Raw genomic sequence first — 21635 nt, 5'->3', positions numbered from 1 at the left:
AAAATTAAATGTAATGATAGAAGATATTAAGTTAGGAGAAAGTGAATCAAACATCAGTCATACATGTATTGAATTAATGCTAATGTTTTTTTTTTTTCTAAAAAAAATATGAGAAAGAAGATTTTAAAAAAGAAAAGGTTAAATAAAGTGACATAGGTGAAAAATAAATTTTACATGTGGCATGATGTGCATGGTGGTTTGTATTTTTAAACTAGATTAATCTCATGCGTTGCACAGTTTAAATAGATTTTATTTGTTTAAAATAGTTGTCAATATTCTTTATTCAAAAAAGTGTAATCATAATCTTATTTATTAATTTTGAAAGAAATATTGTAGTTAGAAGGTTTTGCGTAGAACGGACTCACGTGAGATCGGGCTCAGCAAAAAAAGGCGGGTCTGAGAAACCCGATCAAAACTCGCGCACCAACATTTTATAAATCGATAATATTTTTTTATTCCTGATAAACGTTATCTTATTCCTGACTAAAATGGTCTTATTCCTGACTAAAATAATCTTATTCTTGACTAAAATTTTCTAATTCCTGACAAATATAAACAATATTAATCTGAAAATACTAATCTAATACTTGACAATACTAATCTAATACCTGAAAATAAACATTTAATACCAAATAATAAATATCTAATGTCTGACATTATTTTCTCCTTCACCACTAACCCTCTTCTTCTTCCTTGGCTATAATATTTTTCACTCCTCATTACATCAATGGAAACCCCTCCAAATTGGGATTTTCCACATTAAATCAAATTGGAAGTGGGTAACGAGGATACTTCTCAGTCTCAGAGAAAATTCTAGAATGCAACATTGGAGTATAAGCAGCTTGAGCTCCATACTTGCGGCAAAGCACCCTAAACGAAAGCTCAGAGCAATCAATCATGGGAGCAACTATCAATTTAGGCCGACCCAACTTCTTCCAATGGGCCCAAGCCTGCTCTATGGTGGTAGCGTGTGGTTAGAGAAGCCATGAATGAGAGCTTTGGAAGTTGAGCAAGGTGATGGTTATGGCGGAGGAGAGAGAATCTCATTACCAGATCATTGCCGGCACTTTCTGGTTGCGGGGGAAAGCAGCGGTGGTGGAGGAAGAAGGTGGAAGTGGGTAACGAGGTGATGATGGTTGGATTTGGATTTTAGCGAGAGTTGGTGAATGAATGGTGTTGTGAGTGTTGGCGGCGGACTCATGGTGAGTCTGTCTCACTCGAAACTTTACCTATTGTAATTGTTTAGTTTTAGAATTTATGAGAAAAAATGATGATGTTAAAAATAGTTTTGGCGGGAAAATTTTTCATAAAAAATTGACAAGTGTCCTTTAATGATGTCAACATGTTGATCCTAAAGTATAGAGTATAGATAGATATAGATTTTAATTTTAATTTTTTTGAAAAATCAATTGTGGATTGTATGTTGGATAACATCATTTGGATAATTAATGATATCGATATCATTCACATGATAAATCATATCATCCAGTATACGGATGATGTCACACACACAATCGTTAATTAGTGAATTACTATAATGACCTGTTTGGATAAGGGCATTTCATTTGAAATGCTGGAATTGGGCCAAATGTAATGTTTGGCTAGCCCAAGAATTTGGATTTAGAATTATTCCAATTCCATGCCTTTTAAAAAATTAATCAATCATTAAGAATTTTAAATCCAACCCAAATTCTGGTCATTTCAAATTCTCTCTCCTCTCTCACGTACTCTCTTCTCCAGTTCTCCTCCTATCTCCTCCATTAAAGCTCTTTCTTCTCTGTCAAAGTGTAGCAGCGGCGCACTCCATTGTAGCAGATTCCTCCATTGTAGCAGATTCCTCCATTGAATCGGCTCCTGAGGTATTTTTTCTTAAATAATCGAATATCAATTTCATAATCTAGGGTTTATTGATAAGTTCTGCTGATTTTTTCGCTCTTTTTTGGTTCATTTTTACTATAAATTTAATTGATTTGTGTGGTAAAATGCTAGTATTTCAGTGCACTCTAGGTGTTCGATGAAATGTTAAAGTGAGAAATTGTTGATTGAAATTTTTATTTCGAATATTTGATATGATTTACTTAACTGTTTGTGCTTAATTGTTGATTGATTTTCTTGAACTAGTTTAATCAGTACTATACTCTATGCATATATTGTATAAATATGATTGCTGAATTTTGCAATGTTTGATTGTTCAATGTTTGCAATGTATACAAATTTTGATGGTTAATTGGTTGTTGGATGAAATGCCAAGAAAGGGAGTTGTTTAGTTACCACTGTTTAGTTACAACAAAGCGAGTATGAGAATAAAAACAGTCACACATGCATAGACATACTACAAAATAATATGAAAATTGATGACAAAAAAAAGTAGAATTAGATAGAAATATGAACCTTGAAGATAAGAAGGCAAGTAATTTCAATTTTTATTGTTGTTGTATAAATAGGAAGAAAAAGGGGAAGGTGAAGTAAGTAGCAAAGCAGAAGAAGGGGATGAATGTATGGGCTTAGGAAACAGAAGAGATAAGACAGAGATATGCATGTATGTGCTGATCGTCTTAGCTTTACCAAAAATGATCAGTTTCTGAACAACCATTGCCACCAGTTTCTTTGTCCTGCTAAATTGAATAATAAATTAAAACTAAGCCTTAAATGGGTTGTTGCTATCAATTATTTTATGCATTATATAATGAAAATACTAGTTACATATAAGCATCCTAGTCCTAAATCAGACATAGATTTGTTCTAGTTGCCTCTCAGCTGAAAAATGTTTTGATCATCATAGCATAATGCTTAACAAAAAAAAAAAAAAAAAAAAAAGGAATGAATTTTGTGAATTAATGTTGTTGCTTGAATTTTATGCTACTTGCCTCTCTGTTCAAGTGTGCCTCTTTCATTTTGTTTACTTGATTTGCTTGAGTTGTTTGAAATTTGGCTTCACTAGATAAACTCAGTTTAGTTAAATTTGGCTTGAATGTTTTAGGATGTCTGATTTGAATATACAAGAGTCACGTAAGCGCCCAAGGGATGATGATGATGAAATGGACATAGTTGTGATGGTTTTAGGTTTTATTATGGTAGTAGTAGGAGCATGGTATGGTAGGAAATATAGATTAAAGGAAATAACATGGAATGAATCCGAACGTGCTAGAACAAGAGCTACTTACGTCTCGATATACGTTGTTTTGAGAAGCTATGTCATGTATTACAAACTAAAGGTGGGCTAAAGACCACGAGAAATGTCACGATAAAAGAAATTGTGGCTTTATTTCTTCATACCCTTGCCCATGATTTGAAAAATATAACAATGCAAGCCCTCTTTGCACAATCCGGAGAGACTATTAGTCGTCAATTTCATGTAGTTCTTGCATCCATGCTCAAGTTAGGGAAATATTACATCAAACAAGCCGATCACACTACTAGTTATGCTGATGATAATAAATGGAAGTGGTTCAAAGGTGTTATAGGAGCTCTTGATGGGTCACATATTGATATGACTGTGCCAATTGAGGATCAACCTCGCTATTGAGATAGGAAAGGGAACCTTAGCACTAATGTACTAGCCACTTGTGATCCTAACCTTTCGATTCACGTATGTGCTACCTGGTTGGGAAGGATCCGCATCGGATCCTCGTGTCCTTCGGGATGCTCTTCGTAGGCCTAATGGTCTTAAAGTGCCTAAAAGTAAGAACATATATATTTTTTTTATTATTTTGTATAAAGATTGGGTTATGTGACTATGAATGTATAATTAAAATGTTAACATTCTCTGATTGCAGATAAGTATCTTCTTGTTGATTTAGGATATTCTAATGCCGAAGGTTTCCTAGCTCCTTACAAAGGTACTAGATACCATTTAAATTTGTGGAGAGGAAACACTCCTACAAATGAAAAGGAGCTTTTTAACTTGCGACACTCATCTGCTCGAAATACCATTGAAAGGGCATTTGGGCTGTTAAAGAAGCGTTGGAGCATTTTAAGAAATTCTAGCTTTTTTCCAAAAAAAAATCAAGAATTATCAATGCTTGCTTTATCCTACATAATTTTCTAAGGGAAGAAAACATGGAGGAAACGAGTCTTATGCAAGAGGTGGACCATGACTTGATAAATATGGAAGCAATAGATGAGGAAGAGGTAGAAGAAGACTACATTTTATCCGAACAACAAACGAGTGGAACAAATTTAGAGATGACCTTGCTAAGAAGATGTTTCAAGAATATATGGCACGAAGGGGTCAAGCTACATAGGTTTTAGTTGTAATGAGACATTTGTGTATTATTTATGGTTTGTCATAAAACTATTTATTATGTAATGAGAAATTTGTGTAATATGTATGGTTTGTCTTAAAACTAGCTTGCCTTTCTTCTTGTCATAAAACGAGTTTGCCTTTCTTCTTGTCATAAAACTAGTTTGTCTTTCTTCTTGTCATAAAATTTGTTTGCCTTTCTTCTTGTCATTTTAGTTTTAGCATTAGTACAAGTGTTGATTTGATTTTTTATTTTTATTTTCTTGTCTACAGGACCTTTGAACATCATACATTATGAGGAGACCTGGGAAAGAGCCTATGGCACCTTCACAATCACAAAGAAGAAACTATACAAGTTGGAATACACAAATGGATGGTGTACTCACTAAAACATTGTTTGAGCAGATTAATGAGGGAAATAAGGGTGATGGGAGAATTCAAATCGCAAGCATATCAAGCTGTAGTGGATAACGTGAGGAAACAATTGGGCATCTTAGTCACCATGGATCAAGTGAAGAATCGGATCAAGGTTTGGAAGAAACATCATTCGGTCATCAATGATATCAAAACTTATACAAAGTTTAAGTGGGATGATAAAAAGAAGATGATAGTGATCCCCGTAGAAGACCTTCAAGCATGGCATATATATTGTATGGTATTATTCTGACCTTTAAGCATGGCACTTAGTTGTGTTCTTGTTGTTCTGTGTAGCTATGTGTAGGTTGCTGTTCTGTTTATTGCTGTGCAGGTTGTGAAAGTGAATGTGTGTTATTAGTTATTAGTTATTTTCTGTGTGTGTGTTGGCTTGCTTGGTAGTGGTAGAAGTACTGGCAGTCACTGATTACATTTTACCTCAAATTAGGGGATTGTAATGAAAATAGAAGTAGTTGTTTTCTGGTTATATGCTGTCAGTTGGGTGTGCGAGTTGTGATCAGTATGTCAAACTGATGGTTTATGATTTGAGTTTACAAGCTGCACCCTGATCACTAATCGAGTGTTTGTTAGCTGACAACGTACTGCACTGAAATGTAGTATAGCTATAATTGGTTAATGAACAAGAAGACTATCTATATTTGTATATGTTGTTTGGTTCTACTTGTTATCTACAAACATCGCAGTAGTCATGTTATTTTGTAAATTATTACTGTTTATCATACCTCCTATATATTTGTATATGTTGTTTGGTTCTACTTGTTATCTACTATATTTGTTGACATTGTTGCAATGGTGCTGGATTACCTTGTTTTTCAGCGGAATACTTAAATGAAAACTTGTTTCTTCCCTGGTGTATAAAGTTATAATACCTACTGTATGTTGTTCATTTAGTATTGACCCCTACTCAAAAGAAAAACAAAGGAATCGGAGTGTAAAACTTTTTTTTTTTTAAGTATTGACCCCTTCTCAAAAGAAAAACAAAGCTGTTTCAGAAAATGCTATAAATAAGGGAGAGTAGGCAGAGAGAGATGCATCCATAGTATGAAATTGTTGTCTTAATAATCTAGCTCTTGGTAGTTTATTAGGTCACTTGAAAGCTTTACATTCTATCCTTTATTTTGCTATAATTGAGAAATCAGAACTATCAATCAGAATCTTTCTCTGGAACTTTTAATTCCTGTTCTAGAAGTCTCTCTGCTTATAACAATTTCCAAATGCATTATAAAGAAAATAACAAGTTCTATACATGCTTAATCAGATACAAGAAAGTAATGGTAAAAGTGCGTGCATAGATGACTATATACATGCTAGTCACTTGCCATGTCTGTGATCAGATACAAGAAAGTAATCAGATACAAGTTCTATACATGCTAGTCACTTGCCATGTCTGTGATGGAACCTCCTGCTTCTGCTAATCAGTAGCAATTTGGCAGAGTAGATGACTGTATGAACCTTCATCTAGCTTCTTTTCTAGTATTTACTGCTAGATAATTCTCAAGTGGTAGCCATGTTTAAGCTGAATGTAGTAGCATGTGCTTCAGAAACTGGTACTGTTATATTGCTATACTGCTATTTGTACTGTTATACTGCTATACTGCCCCGTTACTGCTATACTTCTATACTGCTATACTGCTGTACTGTTGACTTTCTTTTGTTAACAGGAAACGCCTGCTGCATCTGCGTATCAAAACAAATGCTTCGAGAATTGGGATGACATTTGTACCTTGTTTGCACCTGATAGAGCAATAGGAGATGGTGCTGAGCAACATGAAGAAGCTGCTGCAGCAATGGAGAATGAAAATGATAATGCAAGTACATCAGAAACAGCTTCCGGAGAATCAAACTAAAGGTTAAAAAGGGATCGTCTTGCAGATGCTGTGAGTAGCTTTGCTGAATCTTTCAAGGAGTACGTGAGTAAATCAACAAGGCCGACTAGTCAAGAAATCTACAAGGAAGCGTCTAGTGTACTTGGAATATCTCGACACCAAGCTTTGAGGGCGGTTAAGAGGTTCTTAAATGGCACATTCGAGGAATTTGATATGCTGAAAAATTTACCCGATGATCAAAAATTAGATTGGATCATTTTGTGTATTGATGAGTAGTAGTGTTGTAAGTTAAGAGATAATTAGAGTTAAGTTGGAACTTAGGTATTGAAATTTAGAATTTGGAATTCCATTGTTTCCCAAACAACAACTAGAATTTGAAATTCTAGAATTGAAATTCTCTCGTTTCCCAAACAAGTATTTGAATTTGAAATCCTAAATTTGAAATTATCATATTTCCCAAACAAATGATTTGAATTTGAAATGTAGAATTTCAATTTCGGAATTTGAATTTTATTATTTGAAATGAAATCCGCATATCCAAACGCAAGGTAAATGGTGTTTCAAAATTAAAACTCATAAGAGACATTAATCAGACCTTAACTTTCACGGATTTTAAATCCCGCAAACTTTATTCCAAAAATGACCTGGTGTACTATAAAATCCAACGGCAAACCCCATGGCTCCGCAACAATGTACTACGTACAATTCTCCACAGTCCCATTTCAAGAGTCTACCCATCTTCAACAAGTAGGACCCTAAAACTTCCCCTTGACGTGTAAAAAAGCATCAATCCCCTACACCAGCACTACACCAAACCTCCATACACCCCCCTCTCTGATCACTCCACGTCACAAATCCCACCCCTAAACCCACCCTCATCAAATCAAACCCCATCACACATCATCACTCCCGTACACCCGCGTCACACCGAATCACTCTCTCAAGGCGCGAGAGACTAAAAGCAAAAAAGGGCGCAGCAGCATTAGCAGTTCATACACTATAATACTAGTATCACAAATTCACAATTAACAAAGACGACTTCTAAAGCAAAAAAGAGTGTTTTTGGTCTTTGATTTTGATTATTGAGTCATTTTCTCTCTCCTAAATTCGCCGGAGTTTCAATGGAGTCGCCGTCATCGCCGTCGTCGTCGTCGTGTAGTTCGTCGTATCCTTCTCCGTTTTCTTCTGAGAAATTCGCTTCTCTTCCGATTACGGCTATGAAGGAGAAGATTGTTGATAAGATTATGGAGAATCGAGTTACTCTCATCGTCGGCGAAACTGGTTGTGGTATAATTTTTTCACTTTTTTCTTCTCAATTTCTACATTGTTGGTAATGTGTTTGATAAAATCAAGCATGAGTTTCCTATTTTTGTTTAGAATTTTTCTTTGATCAAGTAGCAAATGTTGTTTTGTTGGTTAATAATGTGTAATTGTAGTTGTTGTTGTTGCCGGTGTAATTTGAACTAGTAATGTGATAATTCCAGGAAGGAATCCGGTGTTATTTGAACTAGTGGAATTTGTTATACACACTGGGGTGCACTGTACACACATAAGTATTTTGTTCTCATTTTTATTTTAATCATCAAATGAATAGCAAAAATTAACTTGGATTAGTTGGGTGTACGGTGTATCCGGAAGTATATAACAATCTCTCTGAACTAGTAAGGTGACAATTCCGGGAAGGAATTAGTTGTCGTGTTGTTATGGTGTGACCTTATCTAGTAATATGAATTAGCTCGGTAAGGAAGGAATTTAGTTGTTGATTGTGTAAAATGAACTAGTTATATGACTTCTCCTTCATTTGTTTTTTTTTTTATTTTTTTTATTTGTCACATTTAGAAACTTTGAATCTCTTAAGATTTCATGGAAAATGGAATTTTTGGATTTAATGATTTTTTTTATATTTCAAAACAGTCTTGTTTGGAACTTGTAAGGTTCATCTTGATTTTAGTTTCAAATATAATTTTTTTATTTTTTTTATTTTTTTCTAAAATGTATTAGTGAGATATTTTGATTACCATATTACAATGGGAGATGTACAAAAAAAAAAAAAAAAAAAAAAAACAGAGGAGGTAGTGTTAATTCTATAGGGAGGGTCGGAGGGACCTTGTGAATGTTCCGTACAATTTTGAATTCTAAGTCTAGTGTTTTACTTTATTTTGATCTTTCAATATTAGGCCTGTGTGATGTGGTTAGATGATACGAGGATTGTTGAAGGTGAGGGAAGAGGATGTTTGTAAAATGATTTTTGTAAAGTTGTACTTTGACCTTATTTGTATGCTAATAAGTAAGAAAAAACATATCAAATGGGGTCTTTTTAGATTCATTTTACTGTTGTTTGATTTGAGTTGGTTTGTATTTAATAAAAATAAGTAATAAATCTCCTTGCCAAGGTACCTAGAACATTACCTTAAATGGTACGATGTAATGGTGTATAATGAATAAATATGTTCATCTCATAAGGTAACAAATTTTTCATGTCTCTACAACCACTGCCTCCTAAGGGGTTATTACAGGCATTTGAAGTATCATTCCAATGCCTGTAACACAACAACCATCGTTGGCTGTAGCTATATAAGATTCCACCTTATGACTAACTGGGTTTGGATTGTTTTGTACCGTTCAGGGTTAAAACAAGATTTTCTTGTTATCTTATTTAACGCGTTAAAGTTTTAATTATTTTAAGATTGATATTACTTTTAACGTAAGCTGACAACGTGTTTAATTGGGTGTTGAAGGGAAAAGCTCACAAGTTCCGCTGTTTCTCCGTGAAGCAAACATGACCCCAGTTATTTGTACACAGCCTCGGAGGTTTGCTGTTGTAGCTGTTGCTAAAATGGTTGCAAGTGTTGTTCAATGTGAAGTGGGGGACGAGGTTGGATATCACATTGGGCACTCTAAGGTCATGTCATCCAGGTATTGGCACACACTTATTTTCCCGAATGTCTGTTCCCAACTATTATTTTTTGAAAAAGACAGCATCTCTTTTATACTATGTTTGAATATTTCTTAGCTTACTCATATTCCAATGTCATGACTCATGATAATGGGTTTTTGTCGTAAAAGACACCCATCCTCTCTTGTATTTAACTACTTAACATGAATTTCAGTTTTTAAATTGTCTCTTTGTATGCATTTTGTCTAGTTAGGGTTCCTTATATAGTTATATGGTATGTATGTGCGATTTTGCTAGTAGCACTGTGTATCATATTCTGCATCCTGTGGAGAAAACCATGGGGCAGTTTATCTATGCTAAAATTAACTTGTATCAATGCAGCTCAAAAATCATCTTTAAAACTGCTGGTGTACTGCTGGAGGAAATAAGAGAAAAGGGGATACATGCGCTCAAGTACAAGGCTATCATTCTAGATGAAGTGCACGAGAGATCAGTAGAATCTGATCTTGTTCTTGTCTGTGTGAAACAGTTTCTTCTCAGAAACAAAGATATAAGGTTTTCCTTATTCACATATCTATTTGCTTCAATTTTTTGTTCCTTCCTTCTATCCATCTTTACCACTGACTGCAAGTGTTTATAACTCCCATGTCTTAGTCATCTGTGCGACTTGCCTTGATCCATGTTAGAAGTCGTGGAAACTATAGTGCTTTTTCATTTTACAATTATAATAATGATAATCATCGTCTGCAAAGGTTACTTAGAAAGTTGACAGAGCATCCGAGGGAAACTAGCAAACGGTTAAGTGCATGTTGGTTTTATTCAATCTTCAGTCTGATTTCATATTCTCTTATTGCTCTATGGTGACAAATGCTAGTATTTATCTAAACTTACAGCATAGCTATTGGAGGGAGTATATGCTAAAAGATTTCTGTATCTAAGAAACTATATTTGATTTTTGTGCTATGATTTCTAGCACATAGTTGAGACTTTCATGCTGCTTTTGCTTTTAGCTGCCTGATAATAATCAAATTTTGTATAGGCTGGTGTTGATGTCTGCAACTGCTGATATTTCGAGGTATCGGGATTACTTTAAGGATCTTGGCAGGGATGAGCGAGTTGAAGTCCTTGCTATTCCCAGTTCTAGTCAGCACATCAATTTTCAGCGGAAGGTCCTTTATCTTGAACAGGTAAGCATCCATATCTTTTCTCTTGGATCCTGTTTTGGTATTCATTGAAGCTTACTTGTCAGTGCAGTTTTTTCTATATTTTTTAGTTATACTATTTTTTATACAAATTTTTTATTATTGTTATTGTTATTTTATTGTTGTTATTTTTACTGTTATTGTTGTTTTTTACTCTCTAGGCATTTTATTTCAATAGTGCACTTAAGGGCACGTAGGGCTTAACTACCAAACTATTTGGAGGCATCTTCAAGTTTTTACATATTCTTACTTCTTAGTACCTGATTTACTGAAAGCTGACACACCTACTGGAAACACTTTTGGGGCTCTTGTTTTTGGGAGCATCTGATAGAAACTGCATTTTACCTTTTCTCTCTCTTTTTTTTTTTCTTTTTTGAAGAATTACATAAATGTTTAGTATATATTAGGAGGAATTACATAGAATTGTTTGCGTTTCCTAATTTTGGTGTTTGATATTAGCTTTTAACGTCTTGTTTAGCTTATATATGAATTTTTACATTGGGTATTTTCTTTTCTTTTTTTTTTTTTTTTTTTTTTTTTTTTTTTTTTTTTTTTTTGGTTTACTGTTACTTTTTAAAATTTGTTTATCTTTATACTGATTGAGTCTATATATACTGAGCTAACTGATGAAAATAAGTTTTCTTTTTTTTTATATATTTTTTTAAATTTATATTTTCATGATTTGTTCTCAGATTCTCTTCTTACCATAAGAAGTATTATATTACTGACTTCTGTTTGATGGCAGGTTGCTGAACTTCTTGATGAGAGTTCAGAGTCTTCTGACTTGTTGTGTGTACAATACTGTTGCGGTACAGCCCCATCCATGGCTAAGGCTGAAATCAAACGTGATGTTCACAATCTTATTCATAAACTTGTGTTGTACATACATACAAGTGAGCCAGACATTGAAAAGAGTATTTTGGTTTTCCTTCCAACATACTATTCCTTAGAGCAGCAATGGTTCCTCTTAAAACCTTTAAGTTCAGATTTCAAGGTCCATATTTTACACAGCAGTGTGGATACAAACCAAGCTCTGAAGGCTATGAAGATATCAAAGTCCCATCGTAAGGTGCATTTGGATTTTCTCTTTTTCTATATTGGTGGTTAATTTGTTGGTCTGTTTTAATGTCATGAGTGTTGCAGATACAATTAGTGCTGGCACCGAGTTATATCAAATTATCAATTACTGATTTGATCTCTTTTAAGTTATAACTACAGTGATGATATAGATGGAACATGCTATGAATGAGTAAAGAACAAAATTTAATGGGGATCTAAGTGAAAGGGGTTAATTTTGTAGTGGTTTCTCCCTACTTGGTAATCTTTGCAGCTTTATATTTCTGTCTCTTTTCTCTTTTTCATCCTTTCTAAGATGAATATATAATGAATTTGTCAACTTCTAAAGTTTCCTTGATTTTTATTCTCTCCATCCCTAAATTTAGGCCAATATTTCTTTGTATTGTCCCAAAATTCCACTTTCTAAAATTAAATTTAAAATTATAATTTGTTTGTTTAACATTAATTATTTTAACTAAGGAAAGAGTAACCTATGGCATGACGAGGATGTTAAAACATACATACAAAAGAATAATTGTGGAATTTCAAGTTTCAATCCCATTCCTTGAAAATTATCTTCAATTAAATGTGCCCCTATTGTATATTTAATGTTATCATGAGTTCACACTAAAGAAAAAGTTGTTGGCCATAGTTAATATAAGTTGGTACTTTTGGGTAGTCATTATGATATAAATCTAGAGAAATAGTCATTATGAGTTTACACACTAGCGAATAAATTTTCTAGCCATGCACAATACATCCGTTTGTATTATACTATAACTACATCCGTTTTGTCGAGTGTTACTCAGCTACGCAAACCAAGGAAAAGTAAAAATGGGGACTATACATGTGGATACTTTTGTATTAAAGATGAGAGTGATAGAGAGTAAGAGATATATTATATAAAGTTGGGCCCCACAAAGTGGGGTTGTGGATAAAAAAATGAATAAAAATCTGCCATAAAAAGAATTAAGTAAAAGTGAGTAAAACTTAGAAAAGCGGATTTAAGCGGAAAGTGAGTAAGACTTAGGAAACGCAGGTAGTAATAACTAATGAGGGTAAAAATTGGTAAGCATTTAGGATGGAGTCACTAATCAACACTCTAGGAATGGAGTCAATAAAGACTTCTGATTTGAAATTTGTTGTTGTTTGTTGTTACACTTGCATGGATTACTATCAAGCTATCATGATTCCTTAAAAAAAATAGAAAATAAATTTTTTTTGGAGTGCATAAGCAGTAACATTGAAGTTATTTATGCCTTAAAAATGGCTCTCTCTCTCTCTCTCTCTAGGTGGGATATAGGGGTCAAATACTTAAATGTAAGCAGCCTTACCCTTTGGATACTATTATACTCTCCCTCTCCCCCCCCCCCCTCTCTCTCTCTCTCTCTCTCTCTCTCTCTCTCTCTCTAAGTATAATATACCCTTCTTAAGTGTGCACAGATATTAACTAGAAAGTACAAATTAGGGGCAAAATTTTCTGTATCAATCCACTTTGACTAATTTTTTAACATGCTTGTTTTGCTACATTCTCCCTCCATTTTCTTTTTTTTTTTTCTACCCATTTACAAGTGAATCTTGGTTCTGGGAGAGTTAAGTGGGTGTAAGAAAAAGCTAGATAGATTAAGAGAGAGAGAGAGGGTAAAAAGGTTGATGGGTGTAAGAATAAGGTGAACAAAGTAAGAGTGTGTTAAAAAATGAGTGTAGGGGGGTAAGATAGTAAAGTTGGCTTATCTAACAATAAAGTAGAAATGGGTAAATCATTAAAAATCACACCTCAAAACGGTTTATGGGAACATCTTTTGGAAGTGGAGGGAGTATGTAACATTGTGACATGAAGAGCGTTTTTTTTTTTTAATTCAAAAAATTATCTTTATTCTTTACCCCCTTAGTCGCCTTGTTCTCACAAAACATTCTTCTGTTTAATTGATGATGTTTTCATTGGTTTGTTTCTCTGAACCTTGTAATTGGTCCTTAATTTTTTCAATTTATATTCTGACTTGCATATCGACATATTGCATCTCATTAATGATTTGGGCAATAATTGAAATGTTACCATTAGGAAATTGACACTTTGTTCCGGATCCTTAGCTGCTTTTGAGTTTTTGTCTGATTTATGCTACTACTCACATGATGCAGGTTATATTAGCTACCAATATTGCAGAGTCATCAGTGACAATTCCTGATGTAGCATATGTCATTGATTCTTGCCGGTCACTACAAGTTTACTGGGATGACAATCGAAAAATGGATACATCTGAGCTTGCTTGGGTTTCTAAATCTCAGGTATTACTAGAGTACCATTATAAATATAATTTAAATTGTCAAACATATGAAGTCTAATTGAACAGAGGATTGTCCTGTAGTCTGACCAGCGTAAAGGAAGAACTGGCAGGACGTGCGATGGCCAGATTTATAGGTTGGTTACAGGGTCATTTTTTAATAAGCTGCCAGAATTTGAGTCCCCTGCAATTCTCAAGCTATCACTAAGACTACAGGTGCTCTTCATTTGCTGTGCTGAATCAAAACTTATTAATGACCCAAAAGGTAGGTACTTCCCTGCTATCGCTGCTCTCTTCATTTTTTTTTTTTTTAAAAGTTAATTTGCCTCCTTTGGATCAAGGGCCTTTCTTTTCACAATGTGGATGTAATCCAAAAGTTTGTAGTTTCTTTATATGGGTTTATTTATTTACCACTAGTTGCTGTCACCTTTTTGTAAGGCAGTATTTTCTGATTAGAGTCTTAAGCTCCCATTTCCGCATTCTATTCAAGCAATGTTTTGGAGCTTCATTAATGAAGCCATCTTTAAGATAGATAAATAGATGCGTCCACTGTGATTTTTGAGGTTCTGTATCCTCAACTAATGCAGGATATAGATTCTAGGAAGTGGTTGTGGGATAAAATGGGCACCCTTTCTTGCAATTGTGTTTTGGTGGTCTGCCTTTCACTACCAACGAGTTACCCCCCCCCCCCCCCTCTTTTCCTGGTATGTAGATTTATTTGGATGACCATAGTTCCACTAAAGGTAAGAGCATTTGTGTGGACTTTGGTGCTGGGAGAATCAGCACTAATGATATGCACCAAAGAAGAAAACTACGGATGGCTACTATGCCAGATTTGTGCATGTTTTTCTGTTCCTGCAGTGGGGCATGCTCACATTTCTTCCTTCATTGTGAGATGGCTAGAAATATTTGGAGGAAGCTCTTTTCTATGCATGGGGAGTACCAGGCACTTACTTCATTGGATCTTTTGCAAATCTGCTTTTTGGGCTTTGGAAAAGAAAAGGAGAAGAAATTATTGTGGTGAAATTATATTAAGGTTATTTTGTGGTATTTGTGAATATTGTGATTAGAATGGGATGCTTGGTTATTTAAGGAAACTGATTTTCACTGCTGATATGTTGTGGGATAGCCAGATAGGACATCTTATTTAGCTTCTTTGTGGCCTTGTGGGCTAAGGTGGCGGGGGAACTTAGAGTTACTCAATTGGGAAAAATCAACAGAGCTGTTGTGAGGACAACGTAATTGTATTCTGGTATTTGTTCATTAACGAATGAAAAAAAAAAAAAATCCTTACAAAAAAGTAAAATGATTCTTTTTGGGCTTGGTTAACAGAGCACTTTGTTTGGTGTAATATTAAACAGATTGTCATGGGAAGGGAAGAGAAAGAAACTCTGTTTCCTTGTGTTTGTTTTTTTAAGGAAAATGAAAAAAGTTCATTTTGACATACTTTAATCTTCTTATTCTTTCCAAATTCCTCCAATATTGGGAGGAAGGGAAAGTAAACTTTATGAAGGCGCTTTCTCATCACTTCAAATCCTTTTTCTATACGATACCATATCATTATTGGAACCAACCATGGGGAATTGATACAAGTCATTTTCTTTCTTTTTATCCGTGCCTAATCCCCTCTATCAAAATGAATCTACTATTTCCTCTCTTTCTTGTTGGAGTCATACTTTCCCTGGAGTATGCTAGTTGTCCCCCACCTCCCCTAAATAGTGTCGTATGAAAAACATGCGTAGGTGCTGTCTAATATTATTCAAATTACTTTGAGTTGTGTAGTCAAACTAGTCACACTTTTCCTTGGGATACATTAGTACGTTTACTTGTCATATTATAAATTTATAAGTCATAGTGTTATATCTCAATTACAAAGTGTGCTTCTGGCCTGACTGCGGTTCTAATATGTTTTGTGTTCTCTCTTTCTTTTATATATATATATTACTTTGAAAGTAGAGGTTTTAAATGTTGATTTTGATTTCCAGCTTTGTCCCAGAAGGCTTTGGACCCACCTGATCTTGAGATTATAGAGGATGCACTGAACTTACTAGTGCATATTAAGGCCCTTCACAAAGCTCATCCTAGGGGTCGATATGAACCCACCTTTTACGGACGATTGCTTGCCAGTTTCTCCTTATCTTTTGACGCTTCTGTGCTGATCCTTAGATTAGGTGGTGCTGGAATGTTACGTGAGGGCATTTTACTTGGCATATTGATGGATTTGCAGCCACAGCCCATTATTCGTCCCTTTGGTCAGGAAAATCGGGTATAATAAAGCATATACTATTTATACATTTATTTGGCATCCAGAGTATGTTTGTAACAATTATATTTGACATAGTTTTGGTGTGCATCTGTCTTTCTAAGTATTGGCTACCATCTGCAGTTTATGGAATATACTGATTCTTACTTTGCTGTGAACGGAGAGAATCCTTCTCTGGCTGGAAGGAAAGAGGTGGTTTGCATGGCGAATCTGTGTGCTTATCAATTTTGGCAGCGAGTATGTAAGGTAATAGTGGTGTTCCTTCCGCGTATCTCTAGACTCAAAGGTTTATGTTTTCTTGCTATATATGATTGCTCTCTATCTTTTTGATTGCTTTGAAGGATAAGCAACGGTTGCAGCATTTGAAACAACTTTTAAATGTCGAGGAGATAAAAGCACCGCAGGTGTTGCTCTCTAGAATCGAAGAAGAATGGTGCTTCTTCCATAATCTGTTGCAGTCATCGATGCATCAGATTTCTGAAATATGTATGTTATTATGCTCCTTTAGACCCCTTGAAGTTGAAACTCTTCATTACAATCTGGTTTAATATGTTGCTGCACTTTCCTGTGTAGACAATGAAATTTTATGCTCGTTGCATCAATATAGGCCTAAGTTTCTTGCCACATCTTGTGGCTTGCCCTCTTACTATGATCCTTATGAATTTAGACACACGTGCCTTTTAGAATGTAAGCCAATTGACGATTCAGATGCTCTTCTTGAGGATGATGAAACAAAGAAATGCCTTGCTACACCATTTGTGTTCCCTCACCACTTTCAAAGTCAAAGCATTGCAGAGAAGTTTGCAACTGTTATTAAAGAGGTAGCATCTGTCGCACTCTCTTCCCCCCTCCCACTTGTTTGATTATATGCAATCTCATTTGTCTAGTAAAATTTGCTTCTCAGATCCGAGTTCAGCATGCCGAAGCCTTGAATGAGGACCCTCACCAGTATGTTGTTGAGAGGGAATCACATTTTAATGGGGAAGTATCAATGTGTAGGTTTTTTGTCCAAGGGTATTGTAAGAGAGGCAGTGATTGTCTATTCTCCCATTCACAACAAGCCAAAAAACCTGTGTGCAAATTTTTTGCATCTTTGCAGGTATCAATCTCTGTCGACACTTTTGTTTGTGTTGCATTGTATCAGATGCCGAATAGCTGTACACAGCAGCATTTTGCAGATGTCTCAAATGATGTATCATTGCTCATTGGTGCTTTGAATTGATTATATTAACTTTAAGTCCATTGCTTTTGTTGTGTGTTATGAGAAGCAGAAAAGATAACAAGGTTGCTTTGTTATTAATTCTTCTTTTTGTATCAGGAGCATGAGCAAGGTGAACATCCTTAGAATTTTAACTGGCAGTTTTTAGTCCTCTCTAATAGTCCTTTGCAAATGAACACAAACATTAGTCATAAACTATAAAGAGAGTCAACTAGTGCACATATATATACAAGTATTAGTAATAATGGGAAATAGTATTTAGCCCTTGTAGCTCTTTTCTTGATATTTACTTAATCTTCGTGATCAGGCATAAAGGAAATGGATAGCCACACCTCTATGCCCTTATGTTATTTGCTACCTTTTTCATTATCATTGTTATGCTTTTTAAAAGTCTTATCACACATTCTTCTGCTACTAGTTTCTTCTTTTGTTTAACTGTTTAGTGCTTATGCAGGGTTGTCGAAATGGTGACGCATGTGTCTTTTCTCATGAGCATGGTGCTCAATTTGTGTCTGCTGGATCAAGTTTATGCATTCCAGAAGATGAGGCTGGTGATGCTGCTGCTTTTATTAAATTATTTCCCACATCTTCCGACTGCTGTCTATTGTTATTGGATGACACAGACTTGCATTTTTCGTCAACGTTCTCTCAGCATTATGAATCGTCAAAGATTATAGCCACAACCTCTCTCTCACACACCACTATATTTGATCCATCTGTCTGGTGTTCAAATTTTGTGGGACACAAGTCAACCTTTTGAGATTTTTAAATCTGTAGCAGTTGAAAATGCAATGTCTTGGGACAAAGTGAAGCGTATCTTCTGGTTTCCTAATTTTGATAGTTGTGAAGAAATTGCAGAAAAACAAAAGCATCTTGTACAAGACTTTTTTGAGCATTTGGCTATCCGCATTTTGGCTGATACGCTGTTTGAAGTTCATGTCATTGTTACCATGAACAATGTCAGGTTCTCACGCCTACAGGTACAGCTGTTAATTAATTTAACCTTCATTATCTTGTTTGATATCTTAACTGCTGTGACTCTGACCTAGTTGATAGGCTGTCATATGAAATTTTATGCTTGAGAATCTGTGTTAGACAGCTTTGATACTTCGTGATGCTTGAATTAGGGATAGTCACTAGCCAGTTATTCCTGATTTTACATTGCATCCATGCGACCATGCCTGTCCAGCACAGCAGGCTTAAGTATACACAGAGTACAATGTTTATTAGGAGTGGTACCCGAAGGATGTTGCCTAGAAAGTCAAATGTCCCTCTTTTGTTGACCTCAGTCCCCCTCCTACCATTATATGTTTAAACCATGGAAGTTGGTTGATGTATCACAAACCGACAGAATCAAGAAATTTGGGATTTGTATGGATTGTTTTTGTTTCAGATCAATATGAAATGATTATCCCGTGTTCATTCTATATTTTCTCCTTGGTTGATGATTTTAAGCACAATGCAAATCATTTCTCTATGTTTACTCCTATGATATGTTAATGGTGTCTCAGGTGGAGAAGTTGGGTGGAGAGTGCTTTTTCTTTCTCAAGGAGTCTTTCCAGTTCGATGAAACTACCTTTGGAGTTGTACCAGATGCTGTCAATACAAAAAAGCCTCTAGTAACATCCAGTCCCATTTCCTATGTTTTCACCTTGCATCCACCTTCTGACCTGCAGTTTGGAGATTATGCTTCTGCCTTGCATGATCGTCTACACAGCAACCAGTAAATCATTAGACTGGCTACTTACAACTTGTAAATATAGATTTGTGGGCTTCAAATGGGTCAATCTGTGCAGCTTCTGTAGTGTTTTTGTGTCACTGTAACTATCTGAAGCATAATATGATCTGTAGAGTATGGGAAGAACTGTAACTAACCAGCCAACTTGAAATTGCATATTGGAATATGATTATATGCCGAAAATGATTTTGATAACTGAATCTCTGGGCATTCTGTGGCTCTCTCTTGCTTCCTCTTTTATCATTTTGTTCTTTCATCCCTTGTGTTTTATAACAAAATCCTCTTTATGTTCTTGATCAACAAAGATTTACTCATCCTCCCTGTCCTGCTTTCATTCATTGATACAGTTGTTTTTAGGTATAAATATGAAAAGCATCTAAAAATTGGAGGGAAGGACAATCAGTACTATGTTGTGTCTAATAAGTTCGTATAATGGCTAATAACTTATAGTACAATATACTTTCTCCATTTTTTAATAGTTGCACTACACACTTTTTCCTGGTATTTAAGAAAAGTTGGGTTAACATGGGTTAATATAGAGCTGTCAAATCGGGTAAATGAGCTAGGTTTGAGTCAGGTAAGTGTGGGTTGGGTTAACTCAGCTCGAGTCAATTTGGGTTAATGTCGTAACCTATGTCGGTCGGGTGGGTCGTGCTTGAGTCGGGTCACGTCGAGTCATACATCTTATCGTGTTTAGGCCGAGTCAATAACAGGTTGGGTTACATTGGGTCGGGTGAATAATAGGTTGGGTTCATTTCGGATTTTCATGGGTATAAATGAGTTAGGGTCATTCTCGGGTTCGATTCAGGTTTAGATCAAGTTAATAATTTGCGGGTTGTAATCAGGTTGAGTCATGCTCGGGTTCGGTTCAAGTCAAAATTTGCGGGTTATAATCAGGTCGGGTCATTTCCAAGTCGGGTCGTTCTCGGGTTCAAGTCAGGTTCGGTTCAAGTCAATAATTTGCGGGTTACAATCAAGTAGGATCATTTTCAAGTCGGATCATGTCCGGGTTTGGGTCTCAAATATTGGGTTAATATATCTAACAATTAGAAATGAGCAAATAGCTATAATTAGTCTATGTAAGGAGTCATATGTTTTGAACTGTTGACTATTGAACTTATCATAGTAACTCGTTTGCACAAGCACACAAATACACAAGTGACAACGTAACTATATAATTATACTTTGATCAATATTAATAAGGTGGTCTAAATTGAATTTTAGGTGATTTGAAATCAGATCAAGTCAATAAAAAGTTAAGTTGAGTTCGAAATGGGCCAGGAAAAATTTGGGTTGGATTTTAGTCGGGTGAATAACAAGTCGTGTTGATTTCGGGTCAAGTTAGTAACAGATCGGATTGCGTTTGAGGTCGGGTTAGTAATAGGTTGGATAGATTCAGGTCAGGTTAGTAATATATTGGGTTAAATTCGGATCGATTTAGTAACGAGTCGGGTTAAATTCGGGTCAGGTTAGTACCAGGTCGGGTTACATTTGGGTTTTGACGGGTTAAAACGGATTTGGCTCAATTTCGGTTTAAGGTCGGGTTCGGTTCAGGTCAATAATTTACGGGTCATATTCAGTAGGGTTGAAAGTTCGGAATTTGGTTTGGGTTTTTGCCCAAACCGAAACCGAACCACCATATTTTGGTTTCTTGATTTTGCAAACCACACCGCACCATTTTAGCTTTGAAACCGAAACAAACCAAACCACCTAAATTTCAGTTTTCTTAAAAAAAAAAAACCAAACCGCACCGAATTTTCCTATCAAGCATCATAAACATCAAATTTTGAAAAAAAAAAAAAACCGAACCAAACCACACCAATCTAAACCAAATCAAACCAATCCATACAAACATAATTAAACAAGTTTTAGCGTTATTTCACCACCCCTAACCCACCACAACCCACAACAGCCTACAACCCACCTTATTTCACCACCCTTCATCCCTTCCACCCAAACCCTAGATTGACCCAAAAAGGCCAAAACAACCTACCACCACCACAATTCAATCACGCACCACCATAAAAACAAAGTAGAACAAAAAACTTGAACCAAATTAAAAGAAAGAAAAAGAAGACATACCTCACATTCCACCAAAAAAACGTCGAATTTGGGTTTTAAAGATCAAATTCGACCACAGAAACTCTAGATCTAGAGTTTTCATGGTCAAATTTGACATGAAAAACCTTTAGTTGATGGTGTTCGAAATCAAAACTTCGAATTTAGTTGATGGTGTTCGTTATTGGTGAAGCGGGCGAGTTTTAAAGCGAATTCGTTGATGGTGTTCATTAATGGTGGAGAGGAGAAAGACAAGAAAGAGGAAACGAAAAGACAGTGAAACTGTGAATGCGAAGAAGTGGAGAGAAGAGAGAATGGGCGGAAAGTGGAACTTGGGAAATGAGAGAGAAAGGGCGTAAAGAGAGAGAGAGAGGGTGAGAGTGATTAGGGTTCTTTTTTTGCTTTATATACCTAGAG

General features: G+C 35.4%; 2 protein-coding genes across 4 annotated transcripts; both read left to right on the top strand.

Annotated features, from left to right (window-relative positions):
- The first annotated feature begins 443 nt into the window (after positions 1-443).
- LOC110727870 lies at positions 444-6975 on the top strand. Of its 3 annotated transcripts, none has more exons than XM_021907450.1 (3): positions 444-1859; positions 4517-4898; positions 6340-6975. In XM_021907450.1, the coding sequence occupies exons 2-3, from the start codon at positions 4617-4619 to the stop codon at positions 6523-6525; spliced, it is 468 nt and encodes a 155-aa protein (XP_021763142.1). In that variant the 5' UTR covers positions 444-1859; positions 4517-4616; the 3' UTR covers positions 6526-6975. The 3 variants fall into 3 exon arrangements, with proteins under 3 accessions (XP_021763142.1, XP_021763141.1, XP_021763140.1); XM_021907449.1 differs by having other exon boundaries at positions 3777-4898; XM_021907448.1 differs by lacking the exon at positions 444-1859 and adding an exon at positions 3585-3681 and having other exon boundaries at positions 3777-4898.
- A 508-nt stretch (positions 6976-7483) lies between these two features.
- On the top strand, positions 7484-19360 carry LOC110727869 (DExH-box ATP-dependent RNA helicase DExH8-like). Its single transcript, XM_021907447.1, is given in 15 exon segments — positions 7484-7791; positions 9243-9420; positions 9782-9955; positions 10440-10587; positions 11348-11671; positions 13798-13944; positions 14025-14205; positions 15926-16206; positions 16327-16449; positions 16545-16689; positions 16777-17024; positions 17108-17302; positions 17877-18133; positions 18135-18402; positions 18934-19360. Coding segments are annotated over 15 exon segments (3051 nt in total). The 5' UTR covers positions 7484-7625; the 3' UTR covers positions 19150-19360.
- The last annotated feature ends 2275 nt before the right edge of the window (positions 19361-21635 follow it).

The sequence above is a fragment of the Chenopodium quinoa genome, unplaced genomic scaffold (genome assembly GCF_001683475.1).
Source record: "Chenopodium quinoa cultivar QQ74 unplaced genomic scaffold, ASM168347v1, whole genome shotgun sequence".
NCBI classification, from domain to species: Eukaryota; Viridiplantae; Streptophyta; class Magnoliopsida; order Caryophyllales; family Amaranthaceae; genus Chenopodium; species Chenopodium quinoa.
The sequence above is the reverse complement of the archived record's forward strand: the minus strand, read 5'-3'. Positions and strand labels throughout refer to the sequence as shown.